The sequence below is a fragment of the Parasteatoda tepidariorum genome, chromosome 9 (genome assembly GCF_043381705.1).
Source record: "Parasteatoda tepidariorum isolate YZ-2023 chromosome 9, CAS_Ptep_4.0, whole genome shotgun sequence".
Taxonomy (NCBI): Eukaryota; Metazoa; Arthropoda; class Arachnida; order Araneae; family Theridiidae; genus Parasteatoda; species Parasteatoda tepidariorum.
Genome location: NC_092212.1, coordinates 16,270,685 through 16,293,298, shown reverse-complemented (window position 1 = coordinate 16,293,298; position 22,614 = coordinate 16,270,685). Strand labels below are relative to the sequence as shown.

The 22,614-nt window shown below is 28.9% G+C and overlaps 1 protein-coding gene across 1 annotated transcript in view; it reads left to right on the top strand.

The window, feature by feature from the left end:
- The first annotated feature begins 46 nt into the window (after positions 1–46).
- LOC107457298 (dihydrolipoyl dehydrogenase, mitochondrial) overlaps positions 47–22,614 on the top strand; it is a 27,146-nt gene continuing 4,578 nt past the window's right edge. Inside the window, exons 1-13 of the mRNA XM_043044592.2 lie at positions 47–463; positions 3,922–3,994; positions 6,389–6,468; positions 8,001–8,136; positions 9,455–9,555; positions 10,707–10,850; positions 12,502–12,603; positions 12,683–12,907; positions 13,861–13,997; positions 16,253–16,314; positions 18,037–18,164; positions 19,385–19,522; positions 20,218–20,307. Coding sequence (XP_042900526.1) covers positions 422–463; positions 3,922–3,994; positions 6,389–6,468; positions 8,001–8,136; positions 9,455–9,555; positions 10,707–10,850; positions 12,502–12,603; positions 12,683–12,907; positions 13,861–13,997; positions 16,253–16,314; positions 18,037–18,164; positions 19,385–19,522; positions 20,218–20,307 — 1,458 coding nt within the window. The 5' untranslated portion in view covers positions 47–421. The remainder of the gene's footprint in view (positions 464–3,921; positions 3,995–6,388; positions 6,469–8,000; positions 8,137–9,454; positions 9,556–10,706; positions 10,851–12,501; positions 12,604–12,682; positions 12,908–13,860; positions 13,998–16,252; positions 16,315–18,036; positions 18,165–19,384; positions 19,523–20,217; positions 20,308–22,614) is intronic.

Sequence of the window (22,614 nt, the reverse complement as noted above, 5' to 3'; positions counted from 1 at the left end):
CATTACCTTCGGGTACAGTTTATTTAAATTCCTTTTAATTTTTCTTATAGTTTCATATATTCGGCCAATCAACTTCAAAATAATCAAAATGAGCAAACTGTTTATTAATGAAAAGTCAAATAACATATATGATGTTATAAAACAACAAATATTGAGTGTTTACTAAAATTTTCCTAATGAAGCTGCTTCAAAAAGTTCGTTCGTAATATGCTTAAAAATTAAACTTTCCTTAGCAGACGTTAACAACTGAAAAGTTGAAAAGTTTCGATGCTGTATCACTTAACTTTTTATTTGCTACAAACTCGATTATTTGTCTTATTTTATAAAAACTTCTCAATTTGGCAACATATCGGATCAACTCGTCCTTCACGTTTGTCTGCTTATTTTTTACTGTAAATTGGTTTGTTAAACTACTTGTAAAATGCAGGCCGGCCTGTGTACAAAATTTGTTCCAATTTACAGGGTTAGTCTTATTATTTCATGAAATAATTACTTTTTAAATTTCTATGTTTGAAGTTTTTGTAGAAATGCTTGAGTTCCTTACGATATTTGCTGGTTTTCTCAGTTTCTTTTTCTCTGCTACTTAATCCTTGATTTCTCTTCTGTGAGAATTCCGGAATTGAAGTATCTTTCAATTATTCACTTAATCGTGCCTTTACATTTTTGTGTCTTTATTCTGAACGGTTTCTTGTACCTTTATTCTGAATGTTTTCTTGTGCAGTCTAGAATGTGTACTTTTGAACAAACTCAATTTTAATTAGCAGCTATCTAACCTTCGGAATTGGTTCGTTCTCGAACTTTTTAAATGAATTTTATTAGCTTAGTGACTGTTTTATTCTTCACTGCTAATGTCAAGAATATAACCAAAGATATTTTGGGAAAAGCTAGTTTTCATGTTCATAATTCTCTTAACGTTTACTTTCTTTACGTGTTTATTTTTTTTAACTATTATGTTTTAAAATAAAAATATGAACTTCTTGTTTCAAATTTTATAAAATCCTGTAAAAAAAAAAAAAAAACGTTATCTGAAGAGAATTAGAAGCTACACTACCTAAAAAAGACTGTGCTGTTTGAGATTTGTGACATTTTGCTCTAACTTAATGAAAATTCTCTAGCAATGAACTCTCAGTGAGATTGCTTTAAGTTAGGTCGGGTTTAATCTCTTGTTTGCTAGACAGTATTTAAATTGGGAATGTTTCCGTACTCTGCAAACTATAATGGGGGATCTTTCTGTATCATCTATCAGGCGAACTGCAATTGCCTAGGTCCCAAATTGATTTTAAAGGGAAAAATGAAAGAAACATGTAGAGGTTTACCCAGTGTTGGGTACGAGTTGGTCCGTTTCTGTGATGTTTTTTTAAAAAAATTTTTATGGGCCGCTGTCCGGAAGTTGCCAAGACTAGGCATAATTCTGCCATAGATCATGGCAGAATAATGGCAGCTCATGCTCCCCACTAAAATTGTCGAGAAGTCAAATAGGTTTTAAATTTCTATTTTTTTTTAATTTATGAAGATGTTTGCTTGGAGGTGGCTACAAGTTATACCCTTTGAGTTGAGCCTCCCATCTGTGTTTTTTTTTCAATTTAGTTCTTACGAACCGCAGCACAGAAGTAGCCAACACTTGGTGATTATCCTGTCTCCAGATCATAATACGGAAATCTTCTAAAAGTTTATCATTTATTAAATTTTATCTTTGAAATTATTTTTATTATTAACAGCGTTGAACAGCAGACCTAATTTTAAGTTTATGGCTATCTATGTTCTCCATAATCTTGTAGTTTTTAACCAAACCTGAAGTATTAGGGAAGTCCTGAATAAAGCAATGGGATAAACTAGCTTTTTTGGACTTCTTAATGAAAATAACTTGCATTTGCATTACATGGAGAAGACTACACACTGTTAATCAGATGGCTAGGGGTTTTTGATCCATAATCTGTCTACCACTGAGTATATTGTATGTCAACATTGTATTTAGTAGGACAGAATTCATATTGACAAGCCATGGTTGAGATTTGAACTTCAGTCGCCTCATTGGGTGATGACCACTTTATTTTCTGAGCCGCAGTAGCTCATCATATATAGCTGTTAGGAAATTTTCTGTGTTGTCTCAGACAAAATACTAATACTTCCTTACTATCCACTGAAAGTAAGAAAGCATGCAATTTGTTAACAATTCCAGAGGTAAAAAATTCTGTTATGTGATATATTGTTAGACATTTCATTGAGGATTTAAGGTAACTTAAGCCATATTTGCAAAAATATTTCCATTTAACTCTGGATGTGCACTTTTTGATATAGACTGGTGGGATCCTCTAAATTAAATGGATGTTTATTGATGTTTTTCTTTAATATCTCTCTTTATTTATAAACATGCAAAGATATATTTTAGTATCCAAAAATGTCACAGTTAAGATGATATTATAGAAAAATATGTTAGCGTTTCAGAAACAAAAGGCATGCAATAGTTCATATATGAAATTATATTTTTAACTTCTAATTACATTCTTTAATGACATTTGTGGGCTTAATAATATTAGATGTGAACTTCTTTCTGTAAAAAATATGAAACAATTTAAAACTGTTTAATCTGCTGATATTAAATATTTTTATTTTAATCAAAGTGTTACACACCTCTGTTATTCCTTCCGGGTAATTTCTGTATGCCAACTATAGTTACCAAATAGTCAAATTCAAATATATTTTAAACTTCCAAATCTTTTTTTTTAAAGTAGAAGTTTGCGTGAGGGTGGTTGCAAGTAAACACCTTTCAAGTTGGGTTCCTTTTTGTGATATTTTTTTTATTTTTCTCCCTGGCTTCTGCCCAGAATTCGGCAAGACCTGACTATTATTCTGCTTCAGATCAAGATATGGAAATCTTTCAGGGATACCATCTGCTCCGGACACGCCAAAATAATTAAAAAAAACGGTAAATAACTGCAAACTTAATTTTGCAAATATTTTCCTATTTTTGCTTGCTTTTTAAAAGGTATAACATGACATAACTGCTTTAAAGTGGTGAATTATATAAGACTATGAATTATTTAGAAATAGTGGTGGAAAAAACTCTACTAAATTGAATTTATTAAACCAAGAATCACAATTGATAAACTACCACTTCAAAGTATTTATTTGTTGTCCGGAGCAAGTTGGCATCTCTGTTCTTTTCCTATCCCCTCATAATTCCAAGAACCCCCACCCTCCTTACTTCATTAAATCATTTATGAACAGTCTCCAATTCTATAAAGCATGGATGACCATTTCTGTAGTCCATAGAAAACTAAACTATGACGTTCTTGCATGATGAAAATAGTAAAGAATATATATATATATTTTTTTTGGTTAAAAAAAAGGTGCTGTGTGCTCAAAATCTTTAAAGTTTTTGAGTGCAGCTTATTCTTACGACCAGTTAAATTTTTTTTTGAGCTGTAACAAGTTTTAATATTTTAGTGTACATTGGTCAGAGCTATCTTAAATATTTTTTATGAATACCCATTGCAGAAATTCAATGATCAAAATTAAACATGCATTAAATGTTTTATAGGCTGTTCTCTGAAAACCAGAGTCAGCAGATCTGACTTCCCGATTTCAGGGAACATCCATATTGAATATATATTCTTTTCTTAAATGTATGCTATTTTAAGTTGTAATGAGAACTATTTTTTATGATTATTAAAATTTTTTAAGGAAGACCTTTGTCTTCATTATTTTAATGAATCAGATTTATTAATAAGCTAAGTAGACTGCAATATGTAAATTAAAGCTTGCTGAGGACCTTAAAAAGTGAAAGATTTGTTTTTAAGCAAAATTTTTATGTAAAGCAATTCCAGTATGTAGCATGTAAATTAACGTTTTAGTAAAACATTCACTTATTCCTGGAACACTCAAATGATGTTTCTTAATTATTAATTTTTTTCTTTTTAGAATGCTAGTGTTTCATATTACAGACTAACTCTTCTAAAAGAATTACAAAGAAGATGTTTTTCTAGTGATGCAGGTATTGCTTCCTTTTTAGTATTTAATTGGATTGTAACAGATATCTGTTACATATAAGTCTCGAGACTTATAATGTTGGGTAAACATTGGGATGTCAAGATTTTTCAATATTCGTCCTAGAATGACTTTCAGTAATGGGCCAATATCATTTTCTATGTAGGTCCTTTATAGATATATAATGTTAGGTAAACATTCGGATGTCTAGATTTTTCAATATTCGTTCTAGAATGACTTTCAGTAATGGGCCAATATCATTTTCTATGTAGGTCCTTAATAGACTAATAATGTTAGGTAAACATTGGGATGTTTAGATTTTTCAATATGGCTCAGTTGTTCAAGTACTGAACTGTCATTCTGAAGATCTAGGGTACGATACTTAGTTGTGGCTCACTTCCCCACCAGCTTCAGATCAATGGGTACTAGCTGGTCTGGAATAAGGATTTCAGGTAATTCAGATCCTATTGCCTCAAACATAACTTTGATCACAAATTTGCAGAGCCCTTATCTTCATGATCTTCTGGTCTACAACTGGCTGTTGCGAAATGTAATTAATTCTATGTAAATATTCTTAAAGAACGTTTTAAAAAAATAAGATAATCTACTTTTTTTTTTAGTTGAAAAATAAAGAGAATCACGAACCTTGTATTGTACCTACAAATATGATATTAAATTTTTTAAAATGTGTTAACTAGCACTCAAGGGTAATGTAGATTTCAGATTTTTGAAATATCTTTCAGGGAAAAAATTATCTAAATAAACCATTTTAAATTTTTGAAGCCTCCTTCCCTGCGTATAATAGGACATTAATAAAAAAAATTTCTGTTTGAAATTTTTAGCGTTAATGATCAAAATATTTTCATAGAAATTTCAAATAATTAAAACACAATGCATACCTAATCATTTCAAAAATGTCTTTTATGCTTAGCCACCAACATCAATTAAATTTTTCAACACCAACTTTATTTTTAAATTATTTAACATTATTAGTTTTAGTTTTTAATTCTTATATATCTCCTAATTTGTCATGCTGCTGACGCTGATTTTTTTAAAGTCCTTTTTTTAGCTTGCAAACAAACTAGTAAGTGCTAGCTAGACTAGTTGATTAATTTAAAAACCATTGTTTAACAATATTTGGTTTTGAATGTTTTGTTACTTGTAATGCTTTACATATATAAGGCTTAATTTTATTGATTTAACTGTATAAAAATTTAAAATTTCATTTTATTATGGTAACCTTTGTTAAGTGATTTTTTTAACTGTAAATGATGTAATTTTTTGAAAATTAAGTTTTACATTTCATTAAAAAGTATTTGGATCTTTTAGCCCATGAGGAAATATTGAAGAATCTTACCTGTAACTATTTTTTTTAATGTACAATAACTGGAAAAAGTTTGTTTATTTTGCTTCTTCTATTTTTAATGCCCGAAAGACTGATGGTCCCAAAAGGCACATTTTACTCTGTGTTTTCTCAAAAGTTTTAGCTATTCCTAAATAGTTAATTTACTGGTATAAAATTTTTCAAGCACTTCATTATGTTTTGTCCAAATATTTAATTGTATATCTATAGGCATATTAACTATTGTTACTACTGTTAGTAATGAAATTTAATGAAAGAAATCTTCTGTAATTTGTTGCTAAGTTATATTATTACACTTAATAATGTTTGTGTGTGAATATTCTATTTCCCTATAAAAAATGTCAATATTTTTGTTGTTTAAAAGATGCAACTGTTTGTTTAAAAGATGCTAGTGATGCAACGAATAGTGATGGGGCCGAATACCGAATATTCGGCCAAATTTTAGGCCGAATACTTACTTTTTAAATATTTCTCTCTTGATTGTAATTTAAGTAATTTTCAAATTTTAAATTAAAAATGAAATAAATATTAACAAATTTGCTTTTTTAAACTTTCTATATTTCAGATAGTATTCACACTTCTATTTAACAAACTATATGTTTTTGTATTTTAATGTGAAAGATTCCAATGCTTGTTTAAATATATATGATGATAACTTTGCAACAAGAAAACGTTTTTATTTATGTAACATTATTAAATACACTTATGTATTATACAACTTAAATTGAGTAAATGTTAGATTTTCTAATAATTAATGCAGTGAAATGTAATTCTGCAATATTCATGATTAAATATATTTAAAAGCACATTTAAAAAAATATCTTTCTTTATTATTATGAATTTATTCAGCCAAATATCTAATAATATTCATATTCAGCCGAATAACTTCATTATTCGGCCGAATATTCGACAAAAAGGCCGAATACCGAATAGTGGCCGAATATTCGTTACATCCCTACTTGATACTATCTTCTATCAGAATTTATTATGTTTTTCTTTGTGATTGTTTGTATAATAATGTTTCTCCTTTCTCATAAGGTGAATTTGATTTAGTTGTAATTGGTTCTGGCCCTGGTGGTTATGTAGCTGCAATTAAAGCTTCTCAGCTAGGCCTGAAGGTTTGTTAAATATTAAATAATTTTCTGGTAACGAATACTAGTTTATGTTTAATAACGAATTGTTTATTCTATTATATTTGTGTGGGTAGATTAAATTTCCAATATTCTAGGAGCGTATAATCTGCTTTATCTGTAGTTTAGCATTTGATACTATCTATAAAATGTTAAGATTAATGTTGGTTTAAAATATATTACTTATATTTTGCTCATAACAGATTATATCTCCTGACAAAATCAGCTTGAAATTCTATCTAGCTATGCTTTTTCTTTTTGAGATTTTAGCTTTTTTTTTTTTTGTATTGGAATTTATGCCATGATTTGGGTAAGATTCTGTCTTATATTAATGCTATTAAAAAGGTCTAATTATAAATAAAAGAATCATTTTCACTATATTAAGCATTTACTTGCAATATTTTTGTGGGTGTTTGCAATGTACTATATTTTTAGTAGAGATTTTATATTCTTCTAATTTATTACATTTAATGAACTTTAGGCTCAATTTTCTCTTTTTTTTGTATTTTCTTAAATCATGGAAGGCAATGTGTATATGCTATTGAATTGACTGTATTTTTGTGTTTAAAATATCTAGTATCTAAATATTCTTTTATATTCATTATAATGTTTTGTATATTGTAGTGTCCTTAATTATAGAAATATGGCACTAGTTCTTAAATAATTTTATTTCAAAACTTAGTTAATAACTCCTTTAATAAGAAAATCTAAATTCTCAACTAAAAACTAACTATTCTTTTTTTTTTTTTCTTTTCTAAAGATGAGGGAAAAAAATCTTTAACATTCTTGCTTGAGGAGAATCTTGAATTATAGCTTGAGAAATTTTTTGATGAACAGTGTTCACTGCTCTGTTCTGAAAAGCTAATGCTCTTAGTTTCGTTACTATATATATTTATATTGTATTCACTTTTGCGAAAAGTTTGATTTCATATTACAATGATATTGTTAAGAGGTTTGTTTTCTTTTCGTAGATAGATATCTTAAGATCATAATGTCCTTTTTTCACTTTTTGTCTGACTTATTTTAACCATTTGAACAGCTTTAGAGCAGGATTTGTTATTTGTATTGGTAATGGATAGTAACTAATATGCGTTTAACTCAATATTTTGTTTTAAGTTTTGCATAATGTAGATAATTCTAGTTTTTATTCTAATTAAACCAATAACATTTACATAATTTACATTTTGTAAAATTTTGGCCATTTTACAATTTTTCTTATAGAATATATTTTTAAAGATACAAATATTCATTTTCAAATTATTTACAAAAATTTTTCATTAAAGTTATTTAAGTATTTTTTTCAAATTATTCACAAAAATTTATTTTGCTCATTGTGAAACGCATGTTATCAAAAAAGGCTTTTTATTTCTTTTTTTCTCAAATTTAGCATAAGCATATTGTTTTCAATAAATAATAGTTAGTTTTATTACAACAGCATTTAGTTTAGGTTGTTTACATTATAAAATAGCATATATTTCTATTTTATTCTCGAGCTAAAAACATTATTTTAAAATTTTCAGACAGCATGTGTTGAAAAAAATGCTACTCTAGGAGGAACTTGTTTGAATGTAGGCTGTATTCCATCAAAAGCTTTACTTCACAATTCACATTTGTACCATGCAGCACTTCATGACTTCAAAAATAGAGGCATTGATTGTAAGAAAATCTATTTGTTTTTGTGAAATCGCAAAAAATAAACTTTCATGTTACACAATAAATTTAACGTTAAAGTATTTAATTTTTTATAGTTGTTGTCATATAGAATAAGCAAAGATCAAAATTAAGAAAACTTTAAAGTTTTTGCAGAAAACTATTTCGCTTGTTAATTTTTCTTGTACTTTATTTTTGTGCGTTTGAGAAGTGGAAATTGAAAGTTTATTTTCTAAAACATTATAGAAGGTGATAGTTTTATAAATCAGGGCCGATTGTGCTCCGGAAAAAATCCGGATTTTTCTCTAGCAGTGATCCGGAAGTTTCCGGAGATCGAAGGTCCAGACGTTTAAAAAAATCATTGATTGCAGAAGTTTCCGAAAATCAAATTTTCAAAGGTGGAACTTAAAAGCACAGTTTATTTGTTTGTAAGAGAGAGCCAGATACTTTATAAGCTTATATTCATGATTAATATTCATTCAAGGTGGAACTTAAAAGCACAGTTTATTTGTTTGTAAGAGAGAGACAGATACTTTATAAGCTTATATTCATGATTAATATTCATTTTTTATCAGTAAATAGTTATTATAAACTCGAGAAAGGACATATTTGTAAATTTTAATTACTTCTCCAGGTCATCATAGGTATATGTAAATGGTATAGGCATGTGTGGAATTTTAAATATATATTAAGTAAACCAAGAAATATTGAGAAAAAGGAGAAAAAAAACTTGCTTAAATTTTTTTTCTAATTTTTCAATTTAAACTGTTTTTTAACTCAAGAAATTTCTGGGAATTTTGACTTGGGCTCACAATCACCTAAAAAAAAATTCTTTGGGAAATTCTTAAAAGCTATTGATTTTTAAGCTATTGAAAATGCAGAAGAAATTTTTGCTGTGAAATAGAGATTTATATGTGATAGTTTCAAAGACTGTATTCTGTCATGATACCTGTCTTATCAATAGAGGCTGGTATTAGAACTTTTAAGTTCCCCATATAATATTCAGGAATTTTTTCAGAAATTGAAATTTAATAATTATATATTTAATTTAACTTTAAACTTTTAAACACTGTTTATTTGTATTTTTCAAACTTCCATAAATATTTTTCATCTTTTTATCTCTTAACGTTTTCTTTTTGAAATTTCATTCATTAAATTACTTAATCATAAAATCTGTGAAAACTTATTTATGTTATTGAGAATTCATTACACAACAATGTAAATAAATTCAATATTATCAATTACTTTGATAAAAAATTGAATTTATGTTTAAAAAAAATATCGCAAGACTATCTGTTATATGTTTGGTTTATTTTAATTATAGGTGAGGGTGTTTCCTTGAATCTAAGTAAAATGATGGAACAAAAAAGTACTGCTGTTAAACAGTTGACTGGAGGAATAGCTCATCTCTTTAAGCAGAATAAAGTAATTCATTGTTTATTATGTCATGCAGGTATTTTATCTGTATTTATTGGCAAGTAATTCACATTTTCTTTTTGAATAAATTATGTACATTAAAAATTTTTAACTGTCAAAGTTTTCCATGATGTTTATTCATTCTATAAGGTTGTGGTGACATTTTGAAATACTTATATATATTCCTGTGATGGTTTCGTATGAAAAATGTCTTACTTTGAGTAGCTTTTGTTAATGGATATGCAGACCTGTATGATATACATTTACATGCAGACGTCATTCTCTGAAAATTTGCCACCACCGTGGAAAATTTTTTACTATTGCTAAAAAACCTGCCTATTTAAAAAGAGTTTTTTTCCCAATGCACAAAATTTTTAAAAATATTTTTAAGCTTTTTACTACCAATTCAAACACGATTGTGGATTTCGATTCAGACATCGAAATCCATATTAATTTAATTTAAAAACAAAACGAGATTCATATTCACACGATTATTTAAATTTGTATTCAGGTGATTTAAAAATTACGTATTGAGATTCATCTGCACATAAGTTAAACAAATAAAATCTTGCATGGATATTTTTATTAACATCAACGTTTTATTAACGTTGGCAACATCATTCTGTGGAAAAAGGCTTCCTATATACTTTTTCTTGGTATTGGTCCTCGTTAAACTGTGCTACCGTAAAGTGCTCGACTTCGCGCGTAGGTCGTCGGGGCTACCGAAGCGGGGGTGCCATCCCCTCCGCAGAGGATCAAAATTGTGATGGCATGTCTTCGGATCATCCTCCGGGATGTTTCCCAGACCGTCGCCAATAGCCCATTGTGCAGCTCTAGTGCTACGTAAATTAACAACAACAACAATACTTTTTCTTGCTCAAATTTCAGGTATATTTTTAAATATTTAAAGAGTGTTTTTGCGTATAAAATTTTTTGATTTCTATCTCCAAGTTTTTTGGTTTTTTACCAAACTTATCGCTGTGGAATGAATCAATATAGAGCTCTATAAAAATTAAACATTTTTAATAAAATCTTTCTTCTGTAGTGTTCTGCAGCTTTTAGTTAAACAAAATTTTCATTTTTGCTGATTATTTGTAAGTGATTTTGCTGATTATCTATCCAGTGATTATTTATATATTTTCTCTTTTTTGTATGTTTAGATTACTCATTATAATGGCCATGGTAAAATTACTGGTAAAAATGAAGTCACTGCTATTAAAGATGATGGATCCACTGATGTAATTAAATGTAAGAATATTTTGATTGCGACAGGTTCAGAAGTTACCCCATTTCCTGGACTTGAAGTAAGAAATACTGATTTTTCAGTTTTCTTGAGTGTTGTTAAATTTCTCACTTATTATTATTTTTAAACTTGCTTGCTTGTTCACTGTATCATCAATGTGGTCCTGGTTTATCAACCTTCATTTAGTTTAAAAAATATTTTTTTAATGAATGCCTTAGTTAAAATTCAACAAAAATTTATTTTATTTGAATCTTGTGATGGTCATATATTTTCTTCCTTGGTCATTGTTTTTTTGTTTTTACCTTTATTGTAACTTCTTTTAGATTTATTGAAATTGAGATGTAACATATTTTTTCCAACTAATTGCAACATTTGTGATTTTAGCATTCAATTTATGATGTTTGCTTCTCTGTTTTTTCAACCATTCCAGTTTGTGATATATCTTTAGAATCATATAGTACGGACAAAGAATATACATAGGGGAAGAAGTCTAGCTTCCATTGACATAATGTAAACCAATCCTTCAAGGTTATGTGCTGCAGTCGCAGTGTATGAAGGAGAAAACTATATTTAGGAGCACAACAGCAGAGTTTTTTAAAACTGGTTGGCACTCTCTCCTATTAACTACTACTGGGATTGGGGAAGCGTTGGGATGAAGAAGAAAAGTTTTCTCTTTTTACTTATTGTTGGTCTGTTCTGTATTTTTACACTATTGATAAACAGTACTGTACTATTAAGATATTTCTTTGAGAATACATTTATATCATCCATGTTAATTGAACCTGATAACACATTTTAATGAAGAAAGAAAGAATAAAATAGCGGTTGACGGGATCACCGTACCTAACCATACATGTTGAGTTGTCCAACAACTGGTTCACAGTTGACGTACCTCCGACTGTCACTTTACTACTTGTGCACATATTCTGGATCTTAGTACATATGCTCTGCTAAATTTGAGCATGTTACTCATCCTGTAGGTTGTATTTTTGGTATGGCGTACCGTACCGAGCAGTTCCTATGTTAGTTATGTATTCAAAAAGCTGAACTCTTTTCTATATTCTTTAGTACAGAGATCCATGAAACACCATTTAGTTTCGTTTATGTCATGGTAAGGTCTTTGAAGTGTTTTCAGAACTAATTAGAAGTCTGTAAAATTTAATGTCTAATTTTCTACCTCTATTTAAAATCTTTTGTCCAAATCGGAACAGTTTGCATCCCTGCAAATGAAATTCCTGATGCATCAGAATTTGATAATTAATGCATAAATTATTATTATGTATTTTGAACTTTTTGCAGTGAAATAATTATAAATTTTATATGTTTATTTACGTATGTTATTATACGGGTTATGCATTTTATATGTTTATTTAAATTGTAAAGCTTTGAACAGTACTGATAAATTACATTTTCCAATTCTTCGGGAGAATATTTTTAGTTAATGTTTTACTGAAAAACTGGATTTTCACGTAGGCAATAAAATGTTTCTGTGTTCAATTTTGTGCTGTGGAAATTCCATCAACCTGTAAAGAACTTATCTGGAAACAATACAAATGAACTGTTTGATGTAAAATGCCACTTTTAAGAAAGTGTAACTAATCTCTTCTGTCTACCTTCAACTGTTCATTAACCTATTTTTGTAATTTTATGACCTTCTAAAATTTTATTGTCATCACATTCTAAAGTTTGTAGTTTCTGTGATTTTTTTTTAGGTAGATGAAAAACAAATTGTCTCATCAACAGGTGCTTTATCTCTTGAAAAAGTTCCTGAGAAACTTGTGTTGATAGGAGCTGGTGTCATCGGATTGGAACTGGTAAAGATACTGCCTTTATATAAAAAAAGATAAAATTTATTTTTGTTTTATTTGGTAATATTACTCTCTATTATCTTAGGGCTCAGTTTGGAGTAGACTAGGTGCTGAAGTTATAGCAGTAGAATTTTTATCAAACATTGGAGGTATTGGTATAGATTTAGACATAGCTAAAAACTTTCAAAGAATCCTCACAAAGCAAGGTCTCAAGTTTAAACTGGATACAAAAGTTACCGGTGCTTCGAAGAATGGGGACAAAATTTCAGTTTCTATTGAATCGGCAAAAGATCCTAACAAAAAAGAAGAGGTAAGGCTAAGAAATTTCTACAAATTTTTATTTTCTTAAATTAGGATAATTTGTTTAATTTATGCAGCTACAATTTTTTAGAAAAGTAGTTGAAACCATAATTTGATACTGTTGTAGTTTCCAATCCTTCACAATATAGCCTCAGTCTCAAGAAATCGTCGATCATATTTATGTATAAAAATTCTTGTATATTTTATTTAAAAATATTAGAATTTATACTTGGCATCTTTTTAATTAGTGAATATTTTTTTCTGGCTGAATGATAAATGTGATCAGAGATAAAAGTAAACTCAATTATTCAGGGGTGATTGTGCTCTGAAAAAAATCTGGATGTACAGATTTCTCGCTAACTGCGGTCCGAAAATCCGAAGTCCAGAAATTTCATGAAATCATCGATCATATTTAGATATAAAAATTCTTGTATATTTTATTTAAAAATATTTTAACTACAATTTGTTTTTCACATCTCTTTCATTTGTAAATATTTTTTTCTGGCAGAATAATAAATGTGATTAGAGATAAAAGCAAACATAATTATTGATCTAAATTATGCTGCATATTATTCATTTAGAATATCATGTTTTGAAAATTTCAATGATTTAAATTTAGAAAGATATTAATTTTTTGAATGATTTAAACTCAAGAAATTTTCAGGATTTTTGAGTTGGGCCCACAATCACCCTTGATTGTTCATTTAAATTACATTTCGTATAATTTATATAGAATTTCATGTTTTGAAAATATCAATGATTTAAATTTATAAAGACATTACTTTTTTGAAATGTGTCTTTAATGATTTTAATTAAGAAATATTCAGGATTTTGAGTTAGACTCACAATTTCCCCAAGTAAATGAAAGAGAGAGAATTTTTATTTAAAAAAAAATTAAATCTACTGATTTAATGCAATAAATGTTATAAATTTAAAAAAAAAAAATATTTTGCTCCCTTGTAGTTGGAATGTGATGTTCTTTTAGTGTGCGTTGGTCGCAGGCCCTACACTGAAAATTTGGGTCTTGAGGAAGTTGGAGTGAAGAAAGATGAACGAGGAAGAATAAAAGTTAATAATCGATTCCAAACAGATGTACCAAAGTAAATCTACTTATATCACTATTATTTTGTTGTTAAAAATTAAGATACTGAACTTAAAGAGATTTATCACTTCGATTATTTTTAAATGTGTTTCAAACTTGTTTCTTTTCCTTACTACTAATAAAGAAATTATATGAAAAATTTTTAAACAAAAAAACAAATTTATACAATAGAAACAAATTTATACAATTCTTTCATTGAAGCATGATCATATCTTTTATGTATTAAGTTTCTCATTTATTATGATATATAATATATTGTTTTACTGCAATCTGAAATATCATTTAATATTAGTAGTTTCTAAATTATTAGCTGGGCTCACGCTAAGAATTTCAAATTATTAGAAATTAAATTAGCCGAATATCAAAAGTATTTGCCAATTTTCGAAAGTCTTCGCCAAATGCAAATCTTAAAATTTTTTATAAGTACTTTTTTCCCCATTGAATTATTTAATTTGGTTTAATCTGTATTTTACGGTAGTTTGTTTCAGGCTTATATTATTTAGACCCAATTCTAATTGGTTATGCGGCACAAAATTACTGTAATCAAATAAAAAATACTGATTTGTTTAAAAAAAATTCATTTTGACATAATTTTAAGAATCGAGTTAAATCCATATTTTTTTTTCCCACTGGGAAAAATCACTCCCAAATACTATCAAAGCACAATTTTATACACAAAATTTAAGATTTTTTCGCATTTGGCAAAGGGTAGAATGCTAAGCGAATGCCTGATTAGTTAATTAACTTAAAAAATTATTATTTTTAAAAATACTTTTCATCATTGCTATTCCACTGATTGTTTTGAAGTGTTAATTTTGCAAGTTTAAATAATGTAGTTTAGGAGGATGTTATTTTTGTATCGATCCCAAATTATTTGATTTTTTTTATTGTATTAAATAATATATAAAACGTTTTTTAAGACTAATAAATTCTTTAATTAAGTGCATTTTATTAACAGGTGCAAAATGGATGAAACATTTTTGAAATTAAAGTTCCCTTACAGGGGTCTGTCCAGGCCGAATTTACTACCGTTTAACGGTACCTTCACAAATTCAACTTTAGGAAAAACAGTAGTTTCACAAATTCAATTTTAGGAAAAACGATAGTTTCATAAAGTACTTTTTCTTAAAATTTTATTTTTTTATCCCTTAAGAAACGATAAATCCATATTTTTGTGTTGATTTTTTAATATAATTTTTAATTTTTCACAAATTATGTCTAAATTTTCACGAAATAGGTATCTCTCAGAAAAACCTAGACAGACCCCTGACTTACTACTTGCGTCTAAATTATTGTGACATTATTTTTTATGCTGTAAGATACTTCCATTTTCCAGCAAATAAAAATCCAAATATGTTTAATGGAAGAAAAAAAATTGTCAATTCAGAGAAAATATGCTCTAGGGCAGTGATTCTCAACCTTTTTTTGTGGCGGCACACTTTTAACGATTTCGAAATTTGACGGCACACAATGAAAAAAATTAGTTTAAAAGTTGTTTTCTTAACTATAATACCCTGTGTTAAATAGTTTGTGATAATAATTTTGAATGTGAAATAAAATAATATGTACTTCAAAAGCACGTTTATTAAGGGATTAATTATTTNTTTATATATATACACTTTTCTTTAATTTAAACTTTACTCGTAATAAAAAAAAGCATTATAATTTTTATTGTATCATTTCTAATATTTGGCGGCACATCTTAAGAATTTGGCGGCACACAAAAGTGCCGCGGCACAGTTGTTGAGAATCACTGCTCTAGGGCCTATATGAATATCTGAATTGTCTGCTTTATTTAGCACTATTTTAATTAACGTCTCAATGTATAAAAATCTGATTATTGATGCAAACATAATTCATTGTGTAAATATTTTTAATTTGTGCACATTTGATCGTTTTAAATAGATACTGTTTAAATGAGATTTAAAGTTGCTTGTTTTAATATTAACTTAATGTTTAATCGTTGCTCTTGTTTTAACAAAATTTAAGTTTTTTTTTTCAAAGCAATTTTGTGATTAATAATTAGAATCTATAAATTATAGCTATAAACACTAATACTATTTCTTTTGATTAATTTATGTAAACTTAAGGACTTAGCATGTATGATTGAACTTGGTTTTAAGATCAATGTGATTTGTAAGATAGTAAAAAAGTACAATTATATTATTTTTAAAATTTGAAAAATAATGAAATGTCAATAATTATTTTTCCCGAAATTAAGTTCTTAGCTTTAATAATTATTATTTTATTCAGTATCTATGCAATTGGGGATTGTATTCCTGGACCTATGCTTGCTCATAAAGCGGAAGACGAGGGTAAGTTGGCATGTGCTTATTCTTTGCTTTTTGACTGTAAAAATATCTAGGACTGCAGTTTTAAATGAGTTTGTAGCTTTAATACTTATTTTATTTAGTATCTATTAATCTAATTTTAAATAATTGCCACTACTCAAGCACGTTCCCGGGGTTGAGGTTGGCTGGAATAGTGGCCAGACGTGGATTATACGGGTAAGGGCTTTACTAACCTAGGTAGGTATCCGCTTGTGAAAGGAAAGAAAGTATCTATTAATCTATCTATCTATTTAGTATGTCCTTGTGCAGGATTTTCTTGTTGGAGCAAATACATCATGATTTTGAATATACATTTCTCATTCCGTCAAATGTCACAACCAAGCTCATGTTCCCACACTCACATTTAAGTTTACGCTGCTCTCCGGGATAATTTTTTTAAATTTATTTATTAAATGTATACATTCAAGAAATTTATAAAATGCTTTGAAAAACTGATTTTAAAATACATTTCAACGTTAATTTAATTATAAACTTTTTCTAAACTGCACTTCCCCATTTGGAAATCGTAAATGAGTAACAAATCTTGGAAGAGGGATATATTTTTAAATGTTCCTCATTGAAGGATAAAAATCTATACAGTCAATATTGGTTGGCTAGCTGTGGGGAACTCCTGAAGAGGATTGTGGGAAGTGTTGTATTTCAATGAATCCCATTCCGTTGTGGTCTTCGAAGAAACTAAATGGCCGACTTTTTGGCCAAAAAAGGAACTTACATTCTTCAGAGATCGTGTAGAGATCTGTCCTTCCATTCCGCTAAACTTGACATAAAAAGAATCTTCAAACAGTCATTTCATTGTTTGGCATCTGTGGAACTCACTGTTCCAGATTCTCCCTCTGCTACTGCGGTAGCCATGTTTAGACTTTTGACCAGACATGATTGTCTACGTTCTCATCTATTTCGCCTCAAGCTGACTACTTCATCAGATTGTCTTTTATGTAACTCCGGACAAGCCATGACTGTTGCTCATTTGGGCACGTGCTCTGCACTAAAAGACTTTGATTGTATTGTTAAGAAGTACTGGAGAGCTAGAAGCTTAATGACCTAATAGTCAATGTCTGGCATTTGTTTAATAATAATATTGGTGGGCTAGAGAGGTGATACTGTAGACATGTCAAAGCTAAATTTTTTTTAAATTTTATTTAATGTAGTCGTATGTTTTTTTTTCCAGTTTTGTTTTGGCTATTATAACAGCTATTACTGTTCTGACCTTCTGCAATTTTTTTTCATGCCTCAAATTAATTCATTTTTTATGCTTAGATAAAAATTATTAAAATATACATAAAATATATTGTAGCTCTTTCTTTATACTTTTTAATGAAATATTTTTTGTTTTCAAATTTTGATCTCTTTGTTTTAAGAGAATTTTAAATTCATTATTATTTTATGGTTGATACACTAATTACAAAATATGTGGATATGTAGCTATAACTTTTATCTGTATTTTTGCATTTTCAAACGAAATTTCAAAGAGAGCTTCCAAGACACTGTTCTTTATGGAGAGATTTCTTAGTGACTTCAACCTGTATTTGTATTATGGGAAAAAAAAAATAATGTTAATGTGTTGAAATGTGTTATTATTATTATTTATGATTTACTCATTTAGCAGATTAATTTTGTAACTTTTTTAAAACCATGTATACAAAATAATTATTAAATGAACTTATTTATTTCTCGTGTATCCTGTAGGAATTGTGTGTGTTGAAGGAATTGCTGGTGGTGCTGTACATATTGACTATAATTGTGTTCCAAGTGTCATCTACACTCATCCTGAAGTTTCTTGGGTCGGTAAAAATGAAGAGGAACTTAAAAAAGAAGTAATTTTTTTCTGCATTTTGTTTGTAAATGTGTATTTATTTTTATCTAACCTGCTTTACCTTACATCATTATAGATCTAGATATATTCTTTGTTACTACTCAAATTCTCGCTTTTGCAGATGACTTCGATATCATTTTTAGAATGCTTTGATATACCTTTTTAAACTTAGATAGAGGCGACGAGAGCAAACTTTATAATTATTCAAAAGAAAACTAAACTTATGTTATGTACTGAGAGGTTTTACATTTCTCTCCCTAGAAACTGGATGGTATGAATTTAATAAAGTTGGCAGTTACATATACCTGGGTAGAGAGGTTAACACTTAAAATGAGATAGGTCTAAATAAGAATTATTGCAGTCAACTGCTGTTTTGTTTTTGGGCTGCATAGATTGAGGTCTAGTGGCCTTAGATTTAGTACCAAGACACTACTATATAAAGTGCTTATCAGATCCTTAAGAAAATGCTTATCAGATCCAGAAGAAAAATCCATAAGTACTTTCGGTGTTGACCAGATTCAACCATGAACTTTATCGCTGACATAAAGAACATAGCATTACCAAATATATCAAAATTCAAAGATTGAAATGGGCTGGCCATCTAACACGGTCATGGGATGATTAGACATCTAGAGGAATTTTTATGGCTAGGTCATCTGGGAATCGTTCCAAGGGATGACCCAAACTCAGATGATCTGATTCTGTAGATGAGGACTTACTGGTACGGAACAGTAAATACTAGAGAACTGTTGCTGAGAATAGGTCAGGATGGAAGAGAATCTTGGAGAAGATCTTATCCTGGGGATGACCCATACTCAAATGATCTGATTCTGTAGATGAGGATTTACTGGAACGGAACAGTAAATACTAGAGAACTGTAGCTGAGAATAGGTCAGGATGGAAGAGAATCTTAGAGAAGGTCTTATCCAGGGGATGACTCAAACTCGGATGGTCTGATTCTGTAGATGAAGACTTACTGGTACGGAACAGTAAAAACCAGAGAACTGTTGTTGAGAGCAGGTTTGGATGGAAAAGAATCTTAAAGAAGGCAGGGGTTTACCCTGGGCTGTTGCGCTAAAGATGATGTATTCATTGTTATGCTGCTGTCTAGAGAAGAAAAAAAAAATAAAGCTGAAATGAATTAATATAAATTTGCTTTTAAGAAATGATCCAATTATGTAGTGAAGTCTACTGTATATAATTAAGAATTTTTTTTTTTAGGGTGTTCAATATAAAGTTGGAAAGTTTGCAATGACAGCAAATAGCCGAGCCAAAACAAATGCTGAAACTGATGGTTTTATTAAAGTTTTATCTGATAAAGAAACAGATAGGGTTTTAGGAGCTCATTTAATTTGTTGGGTAATTGCTATAATTTCTTTTTTAAATTTAAGCATGCAGTGCAAAATGTCATTTTATTTTTAACTTTACTATTGAAATTTTTATTAACTAGGTCATTAAAAAACTCCATTATTTGAAAAGCAGTTTCTGCTCTTTTATTGCTCATGAAATTTTATAAAATTTTGGAAATATTTATTTTAGAATAATTTATTGTTGCATTTTTTTAAAAAATAAATTTATTCATTAATTTTTAATTTCATCAATCTTTTTGAGAAATAAAAAGTTGTTTCGCAGTTTTGCATGAAATGACTGTTTTCTCTGTAACTCTAATATAGTATTTAAAAAAAATTTTTTTTTAATATGGATTATTAAGAAAAATTTTAATGTAATTTGATATATTGTAATTTCATATATTATAATTTCAAATTTTAATTTTTTCATCAATTTTAAATGAAATATGTCATAAATTTTAAATCTGTTTTGTTTATTTTTGTTTCGATATTTCTGTTTACGATTATTAATAAATTTCTAAAATTTCTTGTTTTATTATACTTTTGAGTGAAAGTCGTAAGTGGGGCTGCATTAATTAATACTCAAGTCCATGATAATTGCCTTTAAAAAATAATTGTTATTATTTGATCGTATGGTTATTCTATAAATACTCTTTATAGTTTTTAAATGCATAATCTTATATTTGCTACAAATGAATTTATCAGGGAGCTGGTGAAATTATCAATGAAGCAGTTTTGGCTATGGAATACGGTGCTTCCTCTGAGGACATTGCAAGAGTCTGCCATGCTCATCCTGTGAGTATCTAAATGTTTAAAATTAATTCATATTGGCATCAGAAATAAATTCAGTAGAGTCCCGATTATCCGAGCCCCAATTATCCGATTGTTGGCTTTAACCGAGCTATCAATTATTTCAAGGATTTTTTTTGTTCTAGCTTATTTTTAAAACTACTGCCGGAAAAAAATCTGAATTTTATCTTCCAAACACTCAGGAAAATAAAATCGGATAACTTGATCTAATAAACTGATCGTTAATATCGTCAAAAATGAAAATTCATTTAGCGAAGATGAAGGCAGTGATGATGAAAATCAACATATAAAAACTATTGAAAGCCTTATTGAATATATAGAACAAGAAGAAATGGCAACACCAGCCTTCCTCTTATCCCTAAAAAAAGATGGCGAAACATTGTTGCAGAAAAGCCCAAAATAATGTAATCCAAAATAAGATAAAGGACTTTTTTAAGTAAAAACTCTTTAATTCTTGTGAAGTATGCTTTTTAAGTAAACTTTTTAATTATAATATGAATTGTATGTCGTGTACTCTTATAAATTTTGTATTTGTTAAATATATTACATTTATACCTACTTTTTCCTTTTTTATATTCTTCGATTTAACTGAGTTTTTCGGTTATCCAAGTTAATCGTGATCGGATAATCGGACTCTACTGTATTAAAATATTTTCCTCAAATCTAAAAGTAAAAATTTAAACTGAATGTGTAATTTTCCAATGATGTAAAATTTTAAGTGAAAGTGTCTGGGTGAAGTTAATCTTAAAATATGTTTCTAAGCTAGGGGTGCTCAACCTGCGGCCCGCCAATCCTCGATGTGCGGCCCGCGGCCGCAATCTGAACGAAATGAAAAAAAATAAATATTTGTTTTTGAAAAATAATAAAAAAAATTCGGTAATTTAAATTTACACTTTTAAGTTTTTGACGCACCCAATCTCAATCAATGTAGTTTTTCGATGGTTAACGCTGCGGATTTCAGCACAGTTTTAAAAATTCCAATATTTTTAATACATGATTATTACGATTTACGAATTTTAATTACCACTTTTGACGCTTTTCGTATGTGCCGATTCCAATGACTTTTCGGTAGTTATCGCTACCCATTTTCAAGTAGTTTCTGAAATAGCGATTTCTGAAAGTTATGAAACGCTTTATTTGTGCAAACTTCATGGAAAATCTAAATGACTTTAGATCCTTTCTTCAACAGTTATTGCTGCACATATCCGCCCGGTTTTTAAAACTTCGATATTTTAGCACGATATTATTACGAATCGTGAGTAAAGAATCGCTCATTTAGATAACCATTTTTTGACATGGCTTATTTGTAACGATTTTATTTCAAATCAAATTATTTTTCAATCGTTATTTTAGAAATTATTGCTACACATTTCTACAAGGTTTTGAAATTACCAGGGCTCGAAAAAACTCAGAAATTTTACCCGTCCCCGAGGACGGCTTGTCAATCAATGTACCCGTCCTCCTTTGAAACTAACCCGTCGCTTCTAAATTAATAAAAATATAATTTTCTCTTATTTATTACAAACGTTTATATAAATTGCACAATGAATTAGTAGTTACTAGGATTACATTATACAGTAATAAGAGAAATACTAGGTTACAAATAGCAAAACCTAGTAATTATTTTATGAAATAATTTATTTCTTTTATGAAATAATTTAAATGACAAAGGTCAAGTTATCTGGAATGTCAATTTATCCGAAGGTACTGCGTTTTTCTAATGAATCGAATATGACGTTTGCCAGTTCCACAATCAAGCCAATGATTTACAGAGTTTCTGCACAGAAATCTGAAAGAGGTTTTCCATTTAGGTAGATGTTCATAATTGCAACATTACGAGAAAATGACCGTCCGCGCGGACGTCGGATTCGAGAAATTCGTTGTCCGCGGGGAATTTTTGACCGCCGAGGACTGGCGGACGGGCGGTTTTTCGAGCCCTGGAAATTGTTGGGAAAATGTAAACAAATAGAAAGGTAAACAGTATTTTCCTCTTGGCTGTGTCACTTCCTGTGGGAAGTTGGGTCACTTCCTGTTATCTCAGCTAGAAGGAAGTGGGTGTTTCTGTTTTTAGTTAGTTATATCTTTGCTTTGGTTAGAGGATGTTTCTTCTCTTATGTTATGTTTAGAAAGAGCTATGTGATGTTAAAGAGTTATGTTTAGTTTATTTGAATGTAGTTTTTCTTACTTTATATTTAAAGATTTATATTCAATAAATATAGTTGTACCTTTTCCATGAAGTGAATTTTTGAGTAGTAATAGATGTCTTCAATATATTATACTTAGTAAGCTGGC